General features: G+C 42.4%; 1 protein-coding gene across 1 annotated transcript in view; it reads left to right on the top strand.

The window, feature by feature from the left end:
- Positions 1 to 4,826: 4,826 nt before the first annotated feature.
- ADCY5 (adenylate cyclase 5) overlaps positions 4,827 to 21,851 on the top strand; it is an 89,844-nt gene continuing 72,819 nt past the window's right edge. The window contains exon 1 of the mRNA XM_072417905.1: positions 4,827 to 7,255. Coding sequence (XP_072274006.1) covers positions 6,329 to 7,255 — 927 coding nt within the window. The 5' untranslated portion in view covers positions 4,827 to 6,328. The remainder of the gene's footprint in view (positions 7,256 to 21,851) is intronic.

The following is a 21,851-nucleotide window of genomic DNA, read 5'->3' on the forward strand; positions in this document are numbered from 1 at the left end:
TCCTGCATTGGTGCATCTAGCCTATGGCAGTACCTGGCTCCCCATCCTGCATTGGTATGTGTGGCCTATGGCAGTGCCCAGCTCTCCATAAAATATCTATTAACCTTCTAAATGGACAGAATTTGTTTTCAAGGTTCTGCCGCCACAGACTTCAATGGGTTCAGTGCAAAGTTTGGCACGAATACTGGAATGGGTTCAAAGACCCCCAAGGGCCCGCCACTCCTCCTGGCTTTTTAAGATCCCCACTTTGACATCAGCTTGTTTTAAACCTTCCTTGCTTTACCCAGAACTACAGAAAACTCTTTTGGCCGCACACATACCTGAAATTCTGGGGAAACATCACCCTAAAGCAGAAATATGTGAACCCGGCAATAGAGTCTTTTCTATGTAATTGTATGCATTTCAATATTACAAAAATATTATTTCCAGTGACTGCTATAACTTATTATTCAAAATCAGATGGTGACAACTTTATCAGATTCAGGATTTCATGTCCCAGGCTCTGTTGAGGCATTTTGGCATCCTGTGTGCCACCATCTACTCAGTGTCAGAGGCTGACTATAGAAGCTTGCAGACTCCCAGAGATGTACAATAGATTTAGTGGCACATTTTTGTGACACATTACAATATATTCTAAAATCAAACCTGAACCAATTTTTCCACTGTAATGCACCACAACATACATTAGTGTATTACCTTGAGATTGATACCTCTGCAGCACACCACATAGTGGTACGGTACATGTTCAGTGCCATGGTAACATACATTTTACTGCAGCTCATAGGTCAGGATTACCCTTACTATCATCAGGAAAATACTACCCTTTCCTTGCAAATGTACAGACTGCATTTCTGTAATGTTACCACAAGATGGCAACGTGTAATCAGCTAATACTGTCCATAATGAGAATAGGTTTGGCGACCTCTAGTGGTGGAGGTAAGCTCAACTATTTTGTATAAGAACCCTTCTCTGGTTCCCCCAGCAATGCCACCAGAGAGACTTGTCCCCATTCCCAGGTCACTGTGACCCCTTCATGGGGTTCGCCTGTTTTAAATGATATAATAGAAATGTATGAAATGCAGCAACAGTCGGTCTCTTTAGATGCTTTAAATCATTCCTGAAAACCCTGCAGACTTTGGGTTTGCAATGAGAAATAATATTTCATAAATATTATATATCTCATAAATATCTGTACAGAATAATCAGAGAGTACAGTACATGAGCAGGGGATGAGGATCCTGGGTGGTCCTGGATTTAAAATAAGAAGTTTCTGCTCGTATAAAAACAACTGCAGTATGTAAATTATAATAGAATTGAAAAGTTTGTTTAATGGGTCCTCAGACAAAGTTAAAATAAACGTTTGCTACAATACTCACCTCTTCTGTGGCACTGTCCACTGCAGTACCTCTGCTTCTCCACTAGATGTCGTCAGTCAGGTTGAATTATACTCAACAAAGGACACACAGTGAGTGCAGGGCAGGGGGACAATGCTCTTACTCTGTCTTTCAGGTATGCTTTTGTATTGTCACCCTGTCCAATGGAGAACCACTCTGAGAAATGCCATGGGGCCATGGCTGGACTGTATGTAGGTTGGCAGTGGCTGCAAAGAGGGTGCAGGAGATCATTAAGAACTGGGATCCTGCCCCCCTTTGTTTGGCCCACCCACCTTTGTATGATTCCGCCCCTCTTTGTGTGTCTCTACTCCTCTTTTATATTATAAATTAACAAACCTGTCTGGGCTGTGGAGATAGAGGTGACTGAGTGCTATAATCTGGAGATCCCCAGCAATATCCAAACACTAAATCACCATTTCCAGGCAGAGTGCCCCTTTATGCCAGCTGATTATTATCTGTGATTATTTCCGGCACCCCCCATGTGACCCCCCCGCCCCATCCTTATCACATGCCCCATCAGACTGACTCCCCCTCCAGCTCTGGACTGCCCACGGTTGTGTCTGTGGAATCCTCCTGATGGTAAATGGGCCCATTGTGTCTTATATAAGAGAACAGCGCAGAGCCCAGACAACCCTGTAAACAGCATCTCCTGACTAAGGGCCTGCAGATACCCCCCAGGGGGGCAGAATGAATCACATTGTTATCACTGAATGCTTCGCATTTCTGTCTCTATAAATTCTCTATACATTCAGTCCTCTAATGTGGCTGCTGCATTATTTTCTGGTTTCATTTCCCTTTTGTTGAGGATCCTGCCAGCACCACACTTCCTGTCTTACAGAGACAACACTAACTCACTCTGCTGTATATATAGTGCCAACATCTTCGCCCTCTCTCCTACCCACTTTAGCATCTTGGAGCTTCCCGACTTTCCCCCAAGTTTATCAATGAGCAGGGAAGACAATATCTGTGAGCACTGTAGCTGTGTACATTAACAACAGGCTACTCACTGACTAATTCTCAGGTAGTGGGGTTGTTGCCATGGTGTACAGCAGGTACCTTACCCTCTAGTGGGTGTCAGTAGTCAGTTTGTGCTATATCATTGCTGTCTATGATTTTGCTCTTGCCCTAAGTCACTGTGTACACCGCCACAGAAGATGGTGTTGCTATAAATACATTAATACCAATAGGATAGGCTGCCCTCGGCCCCCTCCCCCATGTGACCTGAAAGTGTAACCTCCATTATTGTCTATACTAATCCAGAGGAGGATGTGGGGGGGGGAGTATATTCAATAAGTGGCCCCTGTAATGAATTTGCATCTCACTGGCACAGGGGACAATGTTCAGGTGTTAATGAGAGGTTTTGTTGTTTCATTGAGTCAGCAGCTGTATTTATCTGTAGATAGCTGGGAGGGGGAGGGGTCTGATTATCCTCCACCTATAATGGAGAGATGGAACACGGGGTCTAAAAGTGAATCCAGGAATTGGGGACATTTGGGGCCCATTGTGGTCCCCCCCCCCCCCAGGATGGTGCAGTGCAGGTCAGCGGTTCAGTAGCTTTATATTCAGATGGAACATTGCAGCATTTATTTGGATGAAAAGCAATGTGAACTGGATTGACTCGACATTCACTGTCCAAATATATGAGACATTCAGCTCAATGATCTGCCAGTGCTCACTTGTGTTTGGAAGTGCTGGTTCCAGGTCCTCCCCCCATCTTTACATATCTATGTGTATCACTTCTTAATATTTCATTGCTGCAGGCCAACCAAAGAGAAGATGAGGATGACTGCTACAGAAGTCAACAAATTGGCAGTTGTAGGCAGTAGCTCCTACACACACATTGTAACAGGTTCTCTTCAATCTATAACGAGCAACCACATAGGCTGAAAAAAGACTGAAACCCACTGAGTTCAACCAATAGGAATGCAGTGACCTGTCCTTACCTGGACCAGAACAACCAGGGGAGAATACAGCAATGCAGACCTTGCGGAATGGCCTTAAATGGGCATTCTGAATATTCACATGTACACCCCATAGCCAAAGCTGTGCCATCCCCCCAGGATACTGCTAACACTTCACCATAATAAGACATTATAGACAATTGTGCTTTTCCAGCCTTGTGGACACAGTTTGGTGAAGACCCTTTCCTGTTCCCCCATGACTGTGGCCCAGGGTACAAAGCCAGCTTCATAAATGGGGTCACCAGTTTGGTGTGGAGGAACTCAAGTGTCCTGCACAGAGCCCTGACCTCAACCCTACTGAACACCTTTGGGATGAATTGGATTGGTGGGCCAGGTCTCCTTCTCCAACATCAGCACCTGAACTCACCAATGGGGCAATTCTCCACCATCAGCACCTGACCACACCAATGGGGCAATTCCCCACCATCAGTACCTGACCTCACCAATGGAGGCAATTACCCACCATCAGTACCTGACCTCACCAATGGGGGCATATTCCCACCATCAGTACCTGACCTCACCAATGGGGGCAAATCCTCACCATCAGTACCTGACCTCACCAATAGGGGAAAATACCCACCATCAGTACCTGACCTCACACATGGGGGCAAATCCCCATCATCAGTACCTGACTTCACCAGTGGGGGTAAATCCTCACCATCAGTACCTGACCTCACCAATGGGGGCATATTCCCACCATCAGTACCTGACCTCACCATTGGAGGCAAATCCTCACCATCAGTACCTGACCTCACCAATAGGGGAAAATACCCACCATCAGTACCTGACCTCACACATGGGGGTAAATCCCCATCATCAGTACCTGACCTTACCAATGGGGGCAAATACCCACCATCACTACCTGACCTCACCAATAGGGGGAAAACTCCCACCATCAGTACCTGACCTCACCAATGGGGGCAAATACACACCATCACTACCTGACCTCACCAATAGAGGGCGAATTCCCACCATCAGTACCTGACCTCACACATGGGGGTGAATCCCCATCATCAGTACCTGACCTCACCAGTACAATCAAATCCCCATCATCAGTACCTGACCTCACACGTGGGGGCAATATTCCACAGACACTCTCCAAAATCTTGGGAAAAGGATTCCAGTAAGAGTGGAGGATGTTATAGCCCCATGGAGGGGGCACTCTGTGTCACTCTGTAATACCCCTGTACTGTATAATAATATAAAATAAAGCACTGTGGTATTACATACCAATATAATATTATATACCCCCACCTGTGATATCCCTCTGTAGTGTTACATTGTATCAGTGTCTCTCCTGTGACTTCTGTGGTCTCTCCCCCCTTCTCTATAACACCCCAGGCATCAAACACTTCTCCAGCCAGTAAAAACCCGTGGGAAAACCCTGACAGCCTGGTTCAGCCAATCATGTGCAGGGAGAGGCGGGAGCAGAGGGTTCACTGTGTGCTGAATGAGAGTACAAAGACTAGTATAGAGGCAGCAGCAGGAGAATGGGGTGTTGTGGCTGCTCAGCTCTGTGACCTGCAATACCTGGAGGAAGCTACATGATCTCTGTGCCTGGGCTGAGGATCTGCTGGATCTGGGAGCATTGTGTGCACACTGGGATCTAGGAGCATTGTGTACACATTGGGCACTGGGAGTTTGTGTTGGATCTGGAAGCATCTGCACACACTGTGATCTGGGAGCTGGTGTTGGATCTAGGAGCATCTACACACATTGGGATCTAAGACCTGGTGCTGGATCTAGGACCATTCTGTACACAGAGGGATCTGTGTGTTGTGCTGGATTTATTTCAGGCTGTGCTGGATCTGGATTGTATTCCGGCTCTGGAAAGAAGATTGTTTAACCATTGTTGGATCTGGGATTTTGGACTGGAGAGGATGGAGGACCATTGCACGTTCTCAATGCTCTGGAGGTAAACAATGAGGAATGCCCACATCTGTGTGATGATGATGGTGAGCGTGTTGGAGGAAGGGACTGGGGATTCTGCATCTTCCAGCTTTGCTGCCTATAAAACAGATGCTGCCCCAGACTCTGGCCTCATGCCTGAAAAATGACCCTGACAGTAATCTGGTGTCACAAATGAGCTCCATACCGATGTGATTGCTTTACATCTTTGGCGCAATTTTGGTGATGTGCCTTTTAACCCTTCATCTGACTGCCCTTTCAATTCCTTCCACAGTGAGGCTTTAGTTGACATCAAACAGGGACAACGTGGTGTTGATGTAAACAGGACGGTCGCTATTCCAGTGACGGACGCAGTGGGGTCCTCCAAATGTCTGTTAACATCTTCTGTCTGATAGAGAAAGCGTTTGTCATATAGCTGGGATCCGCACTTAGCTCACCCACGAGGTATAATTCCAACAAAAAACAGAAAATTTGGATCCCATGGTATCTGAGTATCGCCTACTCCAGAATCATCATCTGATCACCTGCTCAGGTGTGACCCTCCTGACCAAACCAATGCCAACTCAGACACCGATCCAAGATTTGAGGACAATTCAGAATAAATTCCCTTCCAGTTTGTTCACCAAACCTTCTTATATCGGGATTTTCTAAATTATTTAATTCTTGCTATTACCGGATTTATTCTGTGCAGAAGGCTGATAACAGATTGAGCCGTGCATATAATTCTGTGCTGAGTTTAAGCTGACAAAGATCGCTGATATTTTTGGATTTTTGATGAACATTTTTCATTCTTCTATTTTTATATAAGACTCGGCAACCGCAGAACAATAAAACTGCTTATTTTTTAAAGGCTCAGAAAAACATGAAGATCCTGGAACGTTTTTCATTTTATTTGGGATTGAAAATGTAAACCTAGATTGTGGGAACAACACAAGAGTACATGGTGCGTATTATTTCAGCTGGTTGGACTTCAGATCGGAATTAAACTTCGGTGTGCACATTGCCCATTATGTAGGGTGCATTCCAAATGTGAGGGGACTACAAGACTTTTTGTAGTGAGGGGAAATGTCTAGATCAAACAGCGTGAGCCCACCAGGATTTGGGGCTCCCGTTTTGCGATCAGGCACAGAGCACAAGTCAGCTTGGGTGGAAGCAGAGACCAGAATCAATGGATATGGTTACTCGAGCCGGTCCTCGAGAAAGAAGACCTCACGGATGATGAGTTTATGGAGAAGCGAGGATGACTATGAAGCCCAGACGGGGAAAAACTCTCCAGTAGACCATAAGGTGAGCTTCCGGTCTAAATCTGCATGGCAGGAACATGGAGAGGAGAGTCGCAACAACAACAAACCCATCCAGAAACCCGCAGATGGAGAAGTGAGGCCTAAATCTGTGGAGCTTGGCTTGGATGAGAAGTCTGGCAAGAACAAAGTTGATGGACTTGAGGACGGGTCAGAATTTCATTTCTCGCTGGGAATCTGTTGCAATGCTGTCCTGCAAATATTCCGCTCCAAAAAATTCCAATCCAATAAACTGGAGAGGCTCTACCAGCGATACTTCTTCAGACTTAACCAGAGCAGCCTGACCATGCTCATGTCGGTCCTGGTCTTGTTGATTCTGGTCATGCTCTTGTTCCATTGTCTCCACAGGAAGTACCAGGTGCCTTATGTTGTAGTCCTGTCGGTGGCCATGGCAATCATCATCGTGCTCATCGCCGTGTGTAACCGGAACGATTTCCACCAGGACTACATGTGGATTGCTTGTTATACCGTCATTGGCGTCATCTTTATGGTGCAATTGGTCTGTGTCTTCCTGGTCAGACCCCGAAGCGCCTCCGATGGAATTTGGCGGACCGTATTCTTCATCTACACCATTTACACCTTGCTTCCGGTGCGGATGAGAGCGGCTGTAATAAGCGGGATTATCCTTGCTGCCACTCATCTCGCCATCTCCCTAAAGGTCAACGCCAGCGACGACTTTTTGGCCAAACAGGTACGCACATCCTTATCTATGAAAAAATGGTTTTCTGATCCCTTTTACCTTGTTGTGGTGAATTCTGAAAGTGGTCAAATCTTCAAAAATTTGTCCCTGATAAATTTTTCCAATACTGACCTGGTGGTCAGAATACTCCCATTGGTGGGGAAATCTATATGCAAGTTTATTGTTTTTCATGTGTTTACAATAACCATATTCATGTCACTATCTCACAATCTAATCTCTACCCTCCATAGTTATATGTTATTAACTTTGTGGGATACCACACAAACTCCATGTAGATAATATCACGGTCAAGATTAGAACCTGGGACCATAGTGCTGCAAGACCAGAGTGTTGACCGAAAATCTCTAACTTCAGTACTTTCTTGTCACTGTTCTTGGTACAAACATCCTACCTGTACAAATGCTGGATCTATTACCTGGGAACTCAGCCATGCCAGGCCTAAAATGTAAAACTATATAAACAGAAAAAAGGTGATGAGGTTATGAATGATGTTATCAGCAGTTAGGTTCCTAGGTGGTTTTCATTGTGCCTTTGTTGCATTTGTGTGCTAAGTGCACTTTCTTCCACAGACCTGCATAGAATTGTTTAAAGTTTTTCTTATAGTTTAACATTTTAGGCCAATGATGTACTCAGGTGTGCACAGGTAAGAGCAATGATCTACCCACCCCAACCATTCTGTGTTTGCAGCAATAGGAGCATTGGGATTTGATTACTGGTTGTGATCTAATAACCACATACAACAGAGGTTTGTATGAAAGTTCCTATAAGGACACCTTATACAAACTCCATGGATGTTATAGAATGTATATCATATATCTGCATCTATAGAATCTCCAGCATTGGACTTTATAATATACTCAGTCTTATGTCAGCTGCTTATATTGTCCTCTGATCGGCGGATGGGCTGGGTGCTGCCACCCTGCTGTTCCATTTGTGATGCTTTATCTATAAAACTGTCCTGGTTGTACATGTGGAACTTGATATACAGTTATGTAGGAAGGTCACTCTGTCTTCTGTAATGAATTAGTCACATTGTATCTCCATCCGATGAAACTTCCCATCGGTCTCACCGCCATCATTTCACATTCCAGCTCACATGTTACAAATAGCTAAAAGTAAATTCTGGTCAGAGCGATATTTTAATTTTTTTCTGTGGTGGCCCAATATTTATCAGGAAGATTAAAGGAAGCAAAAAAAAAAAACCTTTCTGACATTGTTGCCTAAACATATCTGACGCATTTATCTCCCGTGATATCTCAGCAGCCATTTATCACATTTAAAAAAAATTACACCCCACAAATTATTGCTGTGTAATGAATCCCAAGCCTGACTTAACATCTGCACCATGCACATTGTTAGCTCTTTTGGTTGGGGTCCTCTTCTCTTCCAGTGTCATTGTTTGTAATTGTCTATTTGCAACCCCTATTTATTGTACAGCACTGCTGAATATGTTGGTGCTTTGTAAATACAGTTTACTAATAATTGTGTTCCATGGTGAGGTTCAGAAAATTTTTATGGGGCCCCACTGATGCATTTCATAGGTGCAGGTCTAATTCTGGGCTCATTGAGATCCATTTGCAATGAGCTACCAAACTGTCTGCCCTAATGAAACGCATGTTAAAATGCAACATAACATGCGGTTGTTAATGCACCCAAATGTAACAGCTAGGTGTAAATGTTTTGATGGTAATTAAGATACAAGCTTTCCTGGAGGTAATAGAAGTTTCATTCACCTGGTAACATCCTACATACAGTCCCTGATTATCCTCACTATTTCCCTAATTTTATTTACAGAAAAAAAAGAAATAATTATTTTAAAACAACAAAATACAAATAACTATCTGGGGCACAAAAAGGGAACAAAAACAAACTACATAAAGCAGTGAATCTGAAAATCACCAAACATTCTCTGATGGGGAATCAGTCACTGCTACTGAATATACATGGACCTCGAAGATTTACTACCAGAAAATATTTGGGAATGTCGGATTGTCTGCTTTATAAAAAGAACTGTAAAACAAAAAATTTAAACAGTTTGAATATACAACAACCCCTTTCCCCACAAAAGGAAAAACAATCACCCTACTATTTATTTTTATAAGCAAATTCTAAAAAAATTTCTGCTTAGTACCAAAATTATCAGCCAAATACCAATTCTGTGACAGTGACGACTTCTGATTTATTTCAGAAGTGATAACCATATACTGCTGGGGATTTCACCAGTACGGCATGGACCAAGAAAAAGGGGAACACCCCCAAACCCCAATCATTCCATATGAACTCCTATCCTGAAAATGTGACTATTTATTTCTATATATATTTATAAAGCAGTGAATCTGACATTCACTAAAGTATTCCCTTGTGGAGAATCAATAACTGCTATTGAAATACACAGACATGGATGACATTCTCCACCAGGGAATGTTTCAGTGAATGTCAGATTCACTTTATATAGATTTCTTAGTGAAAATATAAATATAAAGAAAGAATAAAAGTTATCGTGGTGTTGATGCACCAGAACTCAGTGATACCATAATACACCAAAGATCTAAATACTAGCTATAAAATACAATCTTGCTACAGAAAATCTGCCGTTATATTCATCCGATCCCTAGATAATATAAACAGATGAGGAGTTTGCAATGGACCCTGAAATCTGATTCGCATTTCATTATATGGTACATACAACATATTACACAACGCTGTACAATATACAGGGGCTGCAGATGTCAGTCCTGCACGCATAATGCGGACTGTCTGGCGGGGACACCTGACAACATACAAATGTAAATATTAGACTAACAATTGTTCATCAACATTCACTCAAAGGGGAGGAATTCTGTAGTCCTGCTCTAGAGAACAGTAAGTGAATATTGTCACCCTAGAGCAGGGAATTTATTACTGGAGGGATTCAACTGAAAAAAAACAAAGCTAATGCAGTTGACACATCTAAGGACTGGTGAGCTGCAATATATGACATTTGTTTTCTTGGGTTTACTTATACTTTATATTATATATGATATATTTGTGCTTAAACAATAGAAACAAAATAACTGATCTCAACATAAAGCCTTTCTGTAGTCCCTAATGGAACTGTGTGGATCAATAAAAATAAATTATTTGCGATTGGGAAGGGGCTTCTAAGTTTGGGCAGATGGGGTTATTTGGTGTCTATGGCTGCCCTGTGATAAGATTGCTGGGGGTGAGTGGGGGGATTGTCTGGGCTCCGCCTCATACACCTACTGCCGTGGCTTGCTGAGAAGGGAGGGTAGCCACCACTATTTTTAGCTATTTTCTGTTTTTGTTTTTAACTAGTTGTCCTTAGTCTCAATCAGTGACTTTGCCTAGGCTGAAATGATATCATCAGTCAGCTGCAGGCAGGAGGAAGCATTTCCTCAGTAGCCCCAGTGAATACATTTCAATATTGTAACTTTGTAGCCAATTACAAGGTGAGATGCAGCAGGGGCTAATCTGTATCAGACTTTTATAAATCAAGAACTGTGCAGGCACCAAGATTCAAATGATTGTGTCATCCAGCATCCCAGGCCATGATGTAAATAGTGCACCTGGATGATGGCTGAACAAGAGGAAAGCAGATGAAGGTATTGTTAGGGGGAGTGCTGCCATCTCTGTGAGATGTAATAAATCCCTAGAAGTGTCACATTGACCCAGTACTCCGCATGCTGCATTTATCATAAAAGCACGTCTGAGTACAGGTCACTTTCATCTAGGTGTAAATAAAGCCATATGTGTATTATTGGATAGTTGATTTCCCTCCAAAGGTTTGCAGATGAAAGAGGCGCCGTGGTCTTTTCTTGCCAATGGATAATTCTTTTTGGGTCATGTGACTCTAGTGTATTCATGAATTGTCACCCCAGATTTTCACCTCTCACCTAAAAGCAGAAATTGTTGTCAGGAATACAGAAATGTCCCTTTTCCCCAGAAGCCCTTCCTGCTTTTATATTCATGAGAAATGATCGCTGTGTCATTAGGGAAGGCTCAGATTCTATAATTAGCACTGCAGAAAACAATTAGTGGAATTGGACAGAGATTAGCAAGAATTTTATTAGAATTGTCTGGGGGCTCACATTTCTGGGGCTTATTACCCAGATCCCTCACTTTAGAGAACCCCCCTTCCCCCATCTAGGACAACATATGACGATTAATCTCACATCCTTGGAATGTAAAGATGAACAACCGATTGATGAAAAATCAACTGTATATGTCACCTGAATCATTGCATCCAATGAGTATAGGATGTGGAAACGAGACCACATTGCCATACCTGACCATGAGATAGCACAGACCTTTATACTGTATACGCCATAACTGATCAATATCCAATATATAAATCTATCCCATCTGATGAATATCCAATGCATACATCATATCATATTAATATGCCATAAATGCGTTCCATATTTTCAGTATCCTATATGTACATCCTAATTGATCAATAACCAATATATATATCCCAATGGATCAATTTCCAATATATACATTCCATCTGATTGTTATCTTATATATGTCATAACTAATCAATATCCAATATATAAATACTGTATATTCCCATTTGGTCGATATCCTATATGTACATTTAATATTTACGCCGTAACTGATCAATATCCAATGTAAAAATGTATACCATTTGATCAATATCCAATATATACTGTACCTAATATCCTATTAATATGCCATGTATACATTCCATCTGATTGGTATCCTATATCTACATCCTACTGATCAATATCCAATGTGTACATATATCCCATCTGATCAATATCTAATATATTCCTCATATCTTACTAATACGCCATGAACTGTATATATTCCATCTAATGGGTATCCTATATCTACTTCTTAACTGATCAATATCCAATATAAATATATCCTATCTGTATCTAATGCATATGTCATAGCTTTAATATGCCATATATACATTCCATTGGATTATCATTCTGTATATACTGTACATTCTACCCAATAGAGTTCATATGTATCATAAATGTTCAATATATAATCTATACATGTCATCTGATCAATTTACCAATGTATACGTACAAACTGATCGATATTCAATATGATAAACATTGTATATTCATATTCCATCTGATCAATATATGTGTACTTCATATCTTATTATTATGTCATATATACGTCCCATCTGAGCACATTTTATATACACACCCTAAATGATCAATATTTAATACATACATCCCACCCAATAGATCTGATATATATATATATATATATATATATATATATCATATCTATCATATCTGTTGAATATATCATCTATACATCTCATCTACTAAATACTTTTGGTATTCTAGATATACAGTACATCCCATCTGATCAATATGTTATATTTACTTCCTTTCCAAAATATATAGCAAATATTTATCTCATCCAATCAGCCTTTTATATATACATTCCATATGACCAATGTCCAATATATATATTCCATCTGATGAACATTTTATATACATATCCTAAATGATCAATACTCTATGTATGTACATATTTTATGATCTACATGCCATATATTCTTATTAACATTCTATATATACATCCCACACAATAGATCTTCTAATACTGTATATCATATCTGTTCAATATCTTATCTATACCTTCCATCTGATCTTTATCCCATATGTACATACTATCTGATCAAGGTTCTACATGTACTTCCTGTGTGAAAAATACACCAAATATAAATCCCATCCAATCAGCCTTCTATAAACATCCGATCTGATCAATATCTTATATATGTCCCATCTGATCAGTATATCCCCCTCTTCCTGATTTGGAGGGACTGTCCCAGATCCCATTCTTTCTGTCCTGCGCAGTTGTTCCTCTTTTTGAGTGGATCTAATAAATCGCATAATTTATTGACAATGTTTTATTTTGCGCTGAACACTTGTCAGTCTCTAAATTATTAATTTGTTGTTTTGAAAGGTGATTATAAAGGAGACATATAGGTTAAAGAAAAGTATGCGTGGGTTTAACCAATCATTTTCTATGGTCCACATAGTACATCATTAACCCCCTATACTGTATATATATATATATATATACACTATTACCCCCATATATATATACGTTGTATCTGATTGGTAAACTATGACCCCCCATATATCCACAATATATCTGATCAGTATATTGGTAAATTCACCCCCCCATACATATATATATTTGTATATTGTATCATGCAGTGGGGATTGCAGCGTGTTCTCATACAGTCGCAGTTCCTTTGCCAAATCCCCCCCCTTTACCGATTTATTGCCATATTGATAATATTTATATATGGGATTGCAATTCTCTGGGCTGATACATCTCTGGACCTCATATCTTATTTAATACACATTGAAAGTGTGGTAGATCTTTCTCAAATCTCCAGCAGATCACTGTCGGAGGACAGAGGGACCATGGATTCCGATTCCTATACATCAGCCCCTGGGGTTATAACATGTTGTAGCACTGGGTGTAGGGGGACAATTACCAGTGTGGTGCAATTGTCATTTCATTAAATCCAATGTGTGGTGAGTATAGAATTAGATATTCAGCACATCTGTAGGGACTACAGCCTCTGCTCACATGATTCTCAGAGGTCCTGAGAACCCTTCACCTCCCATTCTGCATCTGACACCCTGACTAATGCTGGGTCTGTACTCCCTAGCGTCATCCTAACAGCAGAACATAGGAAGCTCCTGCTGAATTCTGGGAGGAGGAGGATTGGCCCTACACAGGTCCTATGGTCTTCAAATTCTTGCACATGAGCTTGGCTGTTAGAGGCCTGGAGGCCCCATCAATTATTTTTCTTGATTCACCCGAACCACTAATGTCACTCGTGATTCACAGTTGTATTTTTTTGGTTGTTTTTCCCCCATGTATCGATTTATTTTACAATCTGCTTCATGCAGGTGACAGGTCCTCTTCAGAGCCTTGTTGTTGTTATGTGTAAACAAGCACGCAAATACACGTGTGCCCCCTCCATTAGTAATTTGCGGCCCCGGGCCCTCCTACCGTACGCTTTCCTATCGCTGTAGCCTGTTGCCATGGCGACGTGCGTTCTGTTGGCTGGGGTCCTGATGCCACATATTGGCTGGCTCATCGGTTCCTCTTCGCCACGGTAACCCATTCAGCGCTGCACAGCGACAGAGGCCGCAGATCCAACGTGGGCAGACGGATGGTGGGGGGAAACAGAAAATTCCTCCCAATAAAGATTCAAATCATTTTAAAGGAAGAAAATCATCTTCACCTCCTTGGGAGACAGAACCTGTCACCTAACCGACCATTACAACAGTAACATGTGCATTTAGCGTGTTTCATGTGTGTTATTTACCTGTAAAATCCTCACTTGTGTGGACATTAAAAAACCCAGAGACTGAGGTTGGATCTGCATGGATTTGATGTCAGCAGCCCAACTCAAGTGACACCATATAAAATTTCACTCCTCCCTAACATAAATGGTTATGTAGGAAGCGAATGGTGGAAGAGCTGGGTCGGCACAGACAGTAATTAGACCCTCCCAGTAGGGGCTATAACATATAACCAGGGAGGGAATGATGGAGGAGCTGGGCCGACACAGACAGTAATTAGACCCTCCCAGTAGGGGCCATGACATATAAGCAGGGAGGGGGCTGTGCTGGGAATTGACTCTTCCTGGAGAAGTCAGAATTGCCAGCAAATTCAGGAAGAAGTTAGGGGAATCCTGCCAAATAGGAAATGATCGACTTGTCAATCTGCTGGTTTATAGATCAGTATTCAATTGGTCAGTGTCTCCAAAATACTACACACCTCCGTACATCAATCTGCCCTTGTGATCATATTCATTCAATAGAAAGTGATCAGAATTCCAATCAGATTGGACCCAATATTACTCATGGGAAATGCTGGCCATAAAAAGTCATAAAAGAGAACTCTGTGTTGAAAATATTTCTGCAGCTTCCCCTTCTCTGAACTCCACCCCTTTACTGAATCTCACCCTCTCACCTTTACCTGACAATTCTTTACTATACTCCATCTTCACTGAACCCCACCCCCTTCACTAAGCTCCACCCCCTACCTGTACCCCACCCTTCTTTACTGAACCCTGTCCCCTTCACTGAACCCCTCTAACTTACCTGTACCCTGCCCTTCTTCACTGTACTTCCCCCCCCCCCCCCTTATACCTGTACACCACCCTTCTTACTTGTACTCCATTTTCCTTACCTGTACACCGCCCCCTTCACTGTACTCTAACCCCTTTTCTGTAATCTGCCCTCCTTACCTGTACACCACCCCACCTTCCCTGTACTCTGCCCCCTTCCACCGTTCATTTTAAAACTTTCCCATTATAGATACCTTTAATCCAGAGGCCTGGTTGGTCACGGGATGCACAACTTCCCCCCACTTCTCCCTCCAGCCCCTGTTCACACCTTTGCAATTACCAACATGCATCAACACATGCAATCATACACGTTTGGGTTCATGACAGCCTGGGCTCATGGGAAGTGGGGTGAATGTTGCTGGGCGTCATTCATTCTAGAAGTGGAGCAGTGTAGGATTGTGTTGTGGTGTACAGGTGATTGTATTCATCTTATCAATGTGTGGTAATATTTCATCACCTTGTTCATTGCAGGTTATGATGTCATTTGTTGCTCTGTGCATTGCAGATTTCAATGACAGGTCCACTTTAGTTCCCTTGTAATATAATTCTGGCAGCTCTGCCCCACATTATCAGACATTTGCTAAACATTTCCTGCAGGCGAAGGACACGGTGATACATTGGATTATTATTTTCACCTGATCACAGGACATTTTATCCGCATGCTGTAGAGTTGGTCGGACATTAATCTGGCGGTTCTCTGAGCGCGGCTATAAATAGGTTTCACTTCTGCTATTTCCAGCGATAACTCGTGAAATAAGGCATGCGGGGGTCAGAGAAAACAGATCATTGTCTGCGGAGGCCCACGGGCTGTATTGGGGCCACAAAAAGCATCTATGGGAACAAGTGCAGAAAATATAAAATAATCTTAAGGCTGAACTCTGGGCAGATATAAAAGACACAAATAAGTGGCTCGGTAATCATGAAATTAATTCTTTAAACACAAGCAGTGTAAGTAGATGAATGTGACCTGATATCTGCCTTTTGTATTCCCTGTGCAACAGGGCTGGAGTGTAGGAGAAAGAAGAAGCACAAGAAGTTAATCAGCTCATGCCCTAATAAGAATCATGCTAAAAGAGAGTGACACAGAGATCAGCCTACTTTTATTGCTCCTTTACGGGCTGGGGGTTGGTAAAGGATGACCTGGGCTTGAAGGAAGTGGGTTGAATTATGTCGCTGTCAGACTGATGACATCTAGTGGCAGACTTGAGGTACTGCAGGGAAATCTCAGGATTAACAATGAATATTGCATCAAACCTTGTTTCCTTATTTTATCCTGTAACATGCTAATCATTTTTATTTTCTAATATTTAACTGGAGTTCTGCCTTAAAGTGGAGCTGTCATTCACTCTACAAGTCTGCAATGATTCCGAGGCTGAGATCATGTCAATAGTCTGCTGCAGGCAGGAAGGAGCATTTCCTGTGTCATTTATAAATATACTCTATAGATCCTCAGAGACACAACTGGAAGTCAAAGGAAATATTACAGAATAAAGGGAATTCCTTCCTAAGACATTAGGAAGGAATCCCCCCTCCCCCGTGTGGACAGCAATAAACACCTGACAGGGAATTTAATTCTCTAATTCTAACTCACAGCCTCTAAAATGGAAACATTTTGCCTATAGATACAGCATAACAAGTTATATTTCCCCAGATATATTGAAATGTGACATCTGAGGGGTTAATGCCGGTGGTCAGAGGTCCAGCCAATGTTACCTGGGTGGTGGGGCGAGCACCTGTCTGCCACTCACCATCTGCCATGCGGCCAGAGATCTGGAATATTCTGTGTTCTGAGAGATTAATAATGGTTATTATATTTCCGTGCAGCTGGGCCTCTCTATAGAGACTATCAGGATTCGTCATCTCCACACACTGATACATTGTTACCCGGCACAGGCAGTGACAATAGTGACACGCTCTGCCATGGCACACAGATAGCAGAGTCCTAGGACGTCTGGTGCTGCCAGGCGGGGCTGGCACAGAGTGGGGCATGGAACAAGGAGAGGGAGGGGGGCTGTAAGACTATCTCTAACCCGTCATCAATCACTAGCCAGGTTCTGCCATCTGTGAAAGTGACGGAATATCCGAATTCATGGAGCCGGCGCTGATTTGGGACATTTTGTCCCTTGAAATTTTCATGACGTTGGAGGTTCGCCCTGTATATAAAACACCCAACTATATATAAACTGCAACTCAGGTCACTACGGTACAACTTCCAAACTCAACTACCACCTGGATCTCTATAAAATGCCCTCTCTGTTGTCATCCTTATCCCATGCCGGGCTTCAGGACTTCCCTTAAGATTCCTTACCCCTGGAATTCTTTCCCTGGTCCTATTGGATCTTCCATCTGTAAAATATTAAGGAAAATCTGCACATACTACATGGCTTTTTCTGCTGTATATGTTAGCCCCCTGTCTGCTATGGTGATCCAGTAGCTTCAGCACTTTCAGAGCCATCGACCCAGAACAAGTATACGGCCATTGAGTACAGGACTCCTGTGCTGCACGTTTGTCCCAATGCAATTATTAAGAAATGACTGGTAAGGTCACCAGTGCATGATTCCAGTCTTTATGTGGCCAATTACAGATCAGCGGACTATAATGAGGTGCTAGGGAAGGCGGGGCTAACATTGTGCTCTGCAGGGGTGTTTCAAGTCATTATTTACCCTTAGCTGATTGGTAGAAATGGTGCAGCTTTCAGCAAACTTCATCTGGCCTATCAGGAGATTGCAGGTGGGGAAAAGAGAAATGTTCTCTGGATGTGAGACATGTCAATGCACAGTCACTTTTACTCTTGGTGTAAGGTCTATTGACACCAGACGTGAGCTATTCTTGTAGAAAGTGGCCCACTAAGGTTGAAGACCTCCATGTGAGTGCTCAGTACTCCTCTGGGAATAATTTGGCATTGCGAGCTAACCCCTGTGCACAACCAAAGAAAAATTGTACAGACACCGCTTCCCGCTCCATACAGACCATTTTGGTAAAATTGTGACAGGTTACAGTCCTGGGTGGTATGTGAGCCTCAAGTCATATCCTTCATCTGTATGTAAGTCCAGGGAGAGCAGAAAGGAAGGACATGGGAGGATGATGCACACCTGGATCCACTTTCCCTTGTGTAGGTAAATAGGATAATAAACTGATTGGTCAGTCTGGCCATTCCACAACATGCAACAGTTTAAGGTCACCATAATGACTGTAGACGCATGATGTACTGGGGGTGAGGCTTGTGTCCATCTAAGGAACCTTTACCTTGTATGGTCCACCAAAGCCTCCATTGCCTCTCCGACATCATTAACCAATAGGCATGCTTTGTTTCTGCCCTGTTGCCTGGAGGACCCCCGTCCTCTGGTATTCTGACATCTGTCCATACCTTCCCATCCTTACATTAGTACTCACCCTCTGGGGTTTCCTTCAAACCAAAGCTCGTCCTATTGAAGAAACCTCTTCATTCCAGCTAAAATCCAAATGTAACCGCTGCAGATGCTAAACCAGTCACGGAGTCTCCATTTCCCAGGCAGCTACCCGCTCTGTCCCCGAGGACCCATACAGGAAATTAGGAACTGCTGAGAACTTGATCTCAAACTTCACCTAATTTTCACCCTCAGTCCTATCAATCCTCAGGGGTAATAGAGAAGACAAAGGGGTCTGTAGTCATGGTTCATCTTCATAGCATTGGTCCCACATTTCTCAGGCAGTGCCAGCCAACACCCCAAAGGAGGTCTGATCACTCCATGGTGATTTCTAGGATCCATGAGAGCCCAGGTAGGCTTCCATGCTTTGGGGGGGGGGGGGGGGGGCTACAGGACTGATGGTATTAGAACCTACCCTCAGTATATAAAGGTCACTGGAACGTCACCAACCCTTCTGATCTCCAAATGGACAGCCCCCTGCACTCTCCTATTTGGTCAGAAGACCCACATGCACCATTATTCAGGGTGAAAATATTTTAGGTTTGGAGTCTGTAGAAGATTATTTAGAATTTGGGCGTAATAACTGATAAGTAAATTCATTTCCTGGTCTGGTTGTGATAAGTGGAGGAGTCGTACAAAGAGGATTATTATTGCCAGAATATTTGTGTGCCAAAATTTCAAGCTCGGCGATTCTCCTTCCAGGAATATCCAATGAATTTTCAGAAACTAACAGTGAATGTACCAGTTTATTCTGAGCCTTGGTAAATCCGTAGCCAAGTTTTCTGGGTGTCTTGCTCGCATGAGTCTGCCCTGTGCAACCTCCCTCCTATGGTCCTTTTTTGCATGGTGGTGAGAAAGGGAGCGGGGCTAGGACACGAAACACTTTGTATTATTAGCTCACAGAATTTATAGTGATTTATACACAGAAAGAAGAAAATTATTGTTGTGATGAGTACAGCAATATTAATGAAGATGATAAAGTTAATAAGTTTGTTTTATGATTAATGAACAATTTATTTCTTTTGGCCCATCCATCCCCATGGCTGCCTGGGCCTGTCTGCTCACAGTTGCATATTTTCACTTCTATGTTTAGCTTCTCTCTGAGGACTCAACAAACTCCATGTGGCAGCAATCCAAGCCACTGACATGGGAAAGCCTCCGGGGTCAGCCTGCATGGTCAGAGGTTTCGTGCCGCAGAGGGACGCTGTCAGGAACGAAACAAACATTTTAACGCTTGTTGTGGAGGTTCTGAACTGAAGGCGGAAGCCAGGCAACAGATACAGATTGTTGTACAAATCCACATTTTATCTGATTGGTTTTCCAGAAGTTTGTGTTTCCTTGTATTGTGTCTGTGACAACACAACCAGCACCTCCGTCCTGTACAGCCATAACGGCCAATGACAACCATTTTCTGAAATCTGGGGAAGTCAAAGTTTGTGGATTGCCCGGGCCAGTCTAGGGAAGAGAGGCTTCACATCACCTATTAATGAAATGATTTATCAGTTTATTGGCTGCACACCATCTGAGAGTTGTAATCAGGCTGGGAATAGGAGAGACCTGTAAAAAAAGAATGTACTTAGGTGGGCTTCTAAAGTAAGAGAGAGCAGAGGGTGGGAGTCAGCATTGGGATGATGTCATAGACTGAAGTGGGCGGGGCAGTGACACAACCTACAAGACCTGGAAATGAATTATTATTATTATTATTATTATTAATAATAATAATAATAATAAACATTATTTTTTTTATTTTTTAACATATTACGCAGCACTGTACATTAAATATGGGTCGCAAATGACAGACAAATACAGACAGTGACAGAGGAGGAGGACCCTGTCTGATATTTATGTCATTGTTCCGGCCAATATTTCATCAAAACCAGTTTTTAATTAAGCCCTGCATTCCCAGCAAACTGAGTCTGCAAAAAGTTTGATTTTTAGCTGTAACCCCCCAATTGCTGGGTGACAGGGCGGAACTGATCAACTAATCCTGATCAGGTCAGCATGTGGCGATCATGCTGCTTTGTTGATAAACAAACAATAGGATTAGTCAGAGGTGCAAATCACAGAGCAAACACAACCAGATAAGGATCCCTACCTTCTAAAATGTCACAGCCAATGAGATCTGAAAATTACAGTCACATGGTTAAAATAAAGATCATTATCCTTAGAGGTTTGATGAAAACATCATTCCAAAAAAATATATAACTAAAAAATTTTTCCTTTGTATTTATTTTATTAAGGTCGAATTAAATAAATAAATAAACACCTAGAAGCCCTGCAGCCTCCCCTTCAATAAATCTTCTCTTGGCTCTTGAGAAGAGAACTGAAGCACACTGAGGAACTCCCACCAGACATAATCTGCCTGCATTGCATAGGGAAGCACAAAGACCAAATAATAACAAAAACTTTAAAAAAAACTGTATGTGAAAGAAAATGGCTAAATAAGCATTTTGATTGGAATACACAAAATCAGCGGAATAAAGACTTCTTTTTTGTCACCATGACATTCTGAAATAAAGCAATAACTGGCTCTTCTCTTAGATGGTCCACTTTAGTTGATATTAAAGCACAAAATCTGAAAAGTCTTCACCAATTAGCTGGTAGATGGAAAAAGTTTTTATTACCAGTGGTGGGATTTTTCTAGATCGTGAGATTCTCACTGATTTTTCTCACTTTCTTTATTTCGGCCTCACAACTCTCTGCTGAATGTAATTCAGCGAAGGGCAAAGTGCAGGCGAAGAAGAAAACGGTTTTGTGTCGCTGTGAGTGTGGCGCTGTATGGGGAGACGGCAGATTTATCGGAGAATCAATGATCTGATGTTGTTTTCTCAGCTGGGAATGCAGCGGAAACATTCAGTGAATTCCTTCGAGTTCACATAACCTACGTGATACTGCGGCAGTGGGGGGCAGACCCCGGCTGGAGTCCGACGTGCAGATGGAAGATGGCTGCTGACGTGTGGCGCAGCCGAGGGAAAGTTAATGTTCTGTATTGTTAGGGTGACACTGTTATTGTCACAGAGCGCTCTG

The sequence above is a fragment of the Pyxicephalus adspersus genome, chromosome 7 (genome assembly GCF_032062135.1).
Source record: "Pyxicephalus adspersus chromosome 7, UCB_Pads_2.0, whole genome shotgun sequence".
NCBI lineage: Eukaryota > Metazoa > Chordata > Amphibia > Anura > Pyxicephalidae > Pyxicephalus > Pyxicephalus adspersus.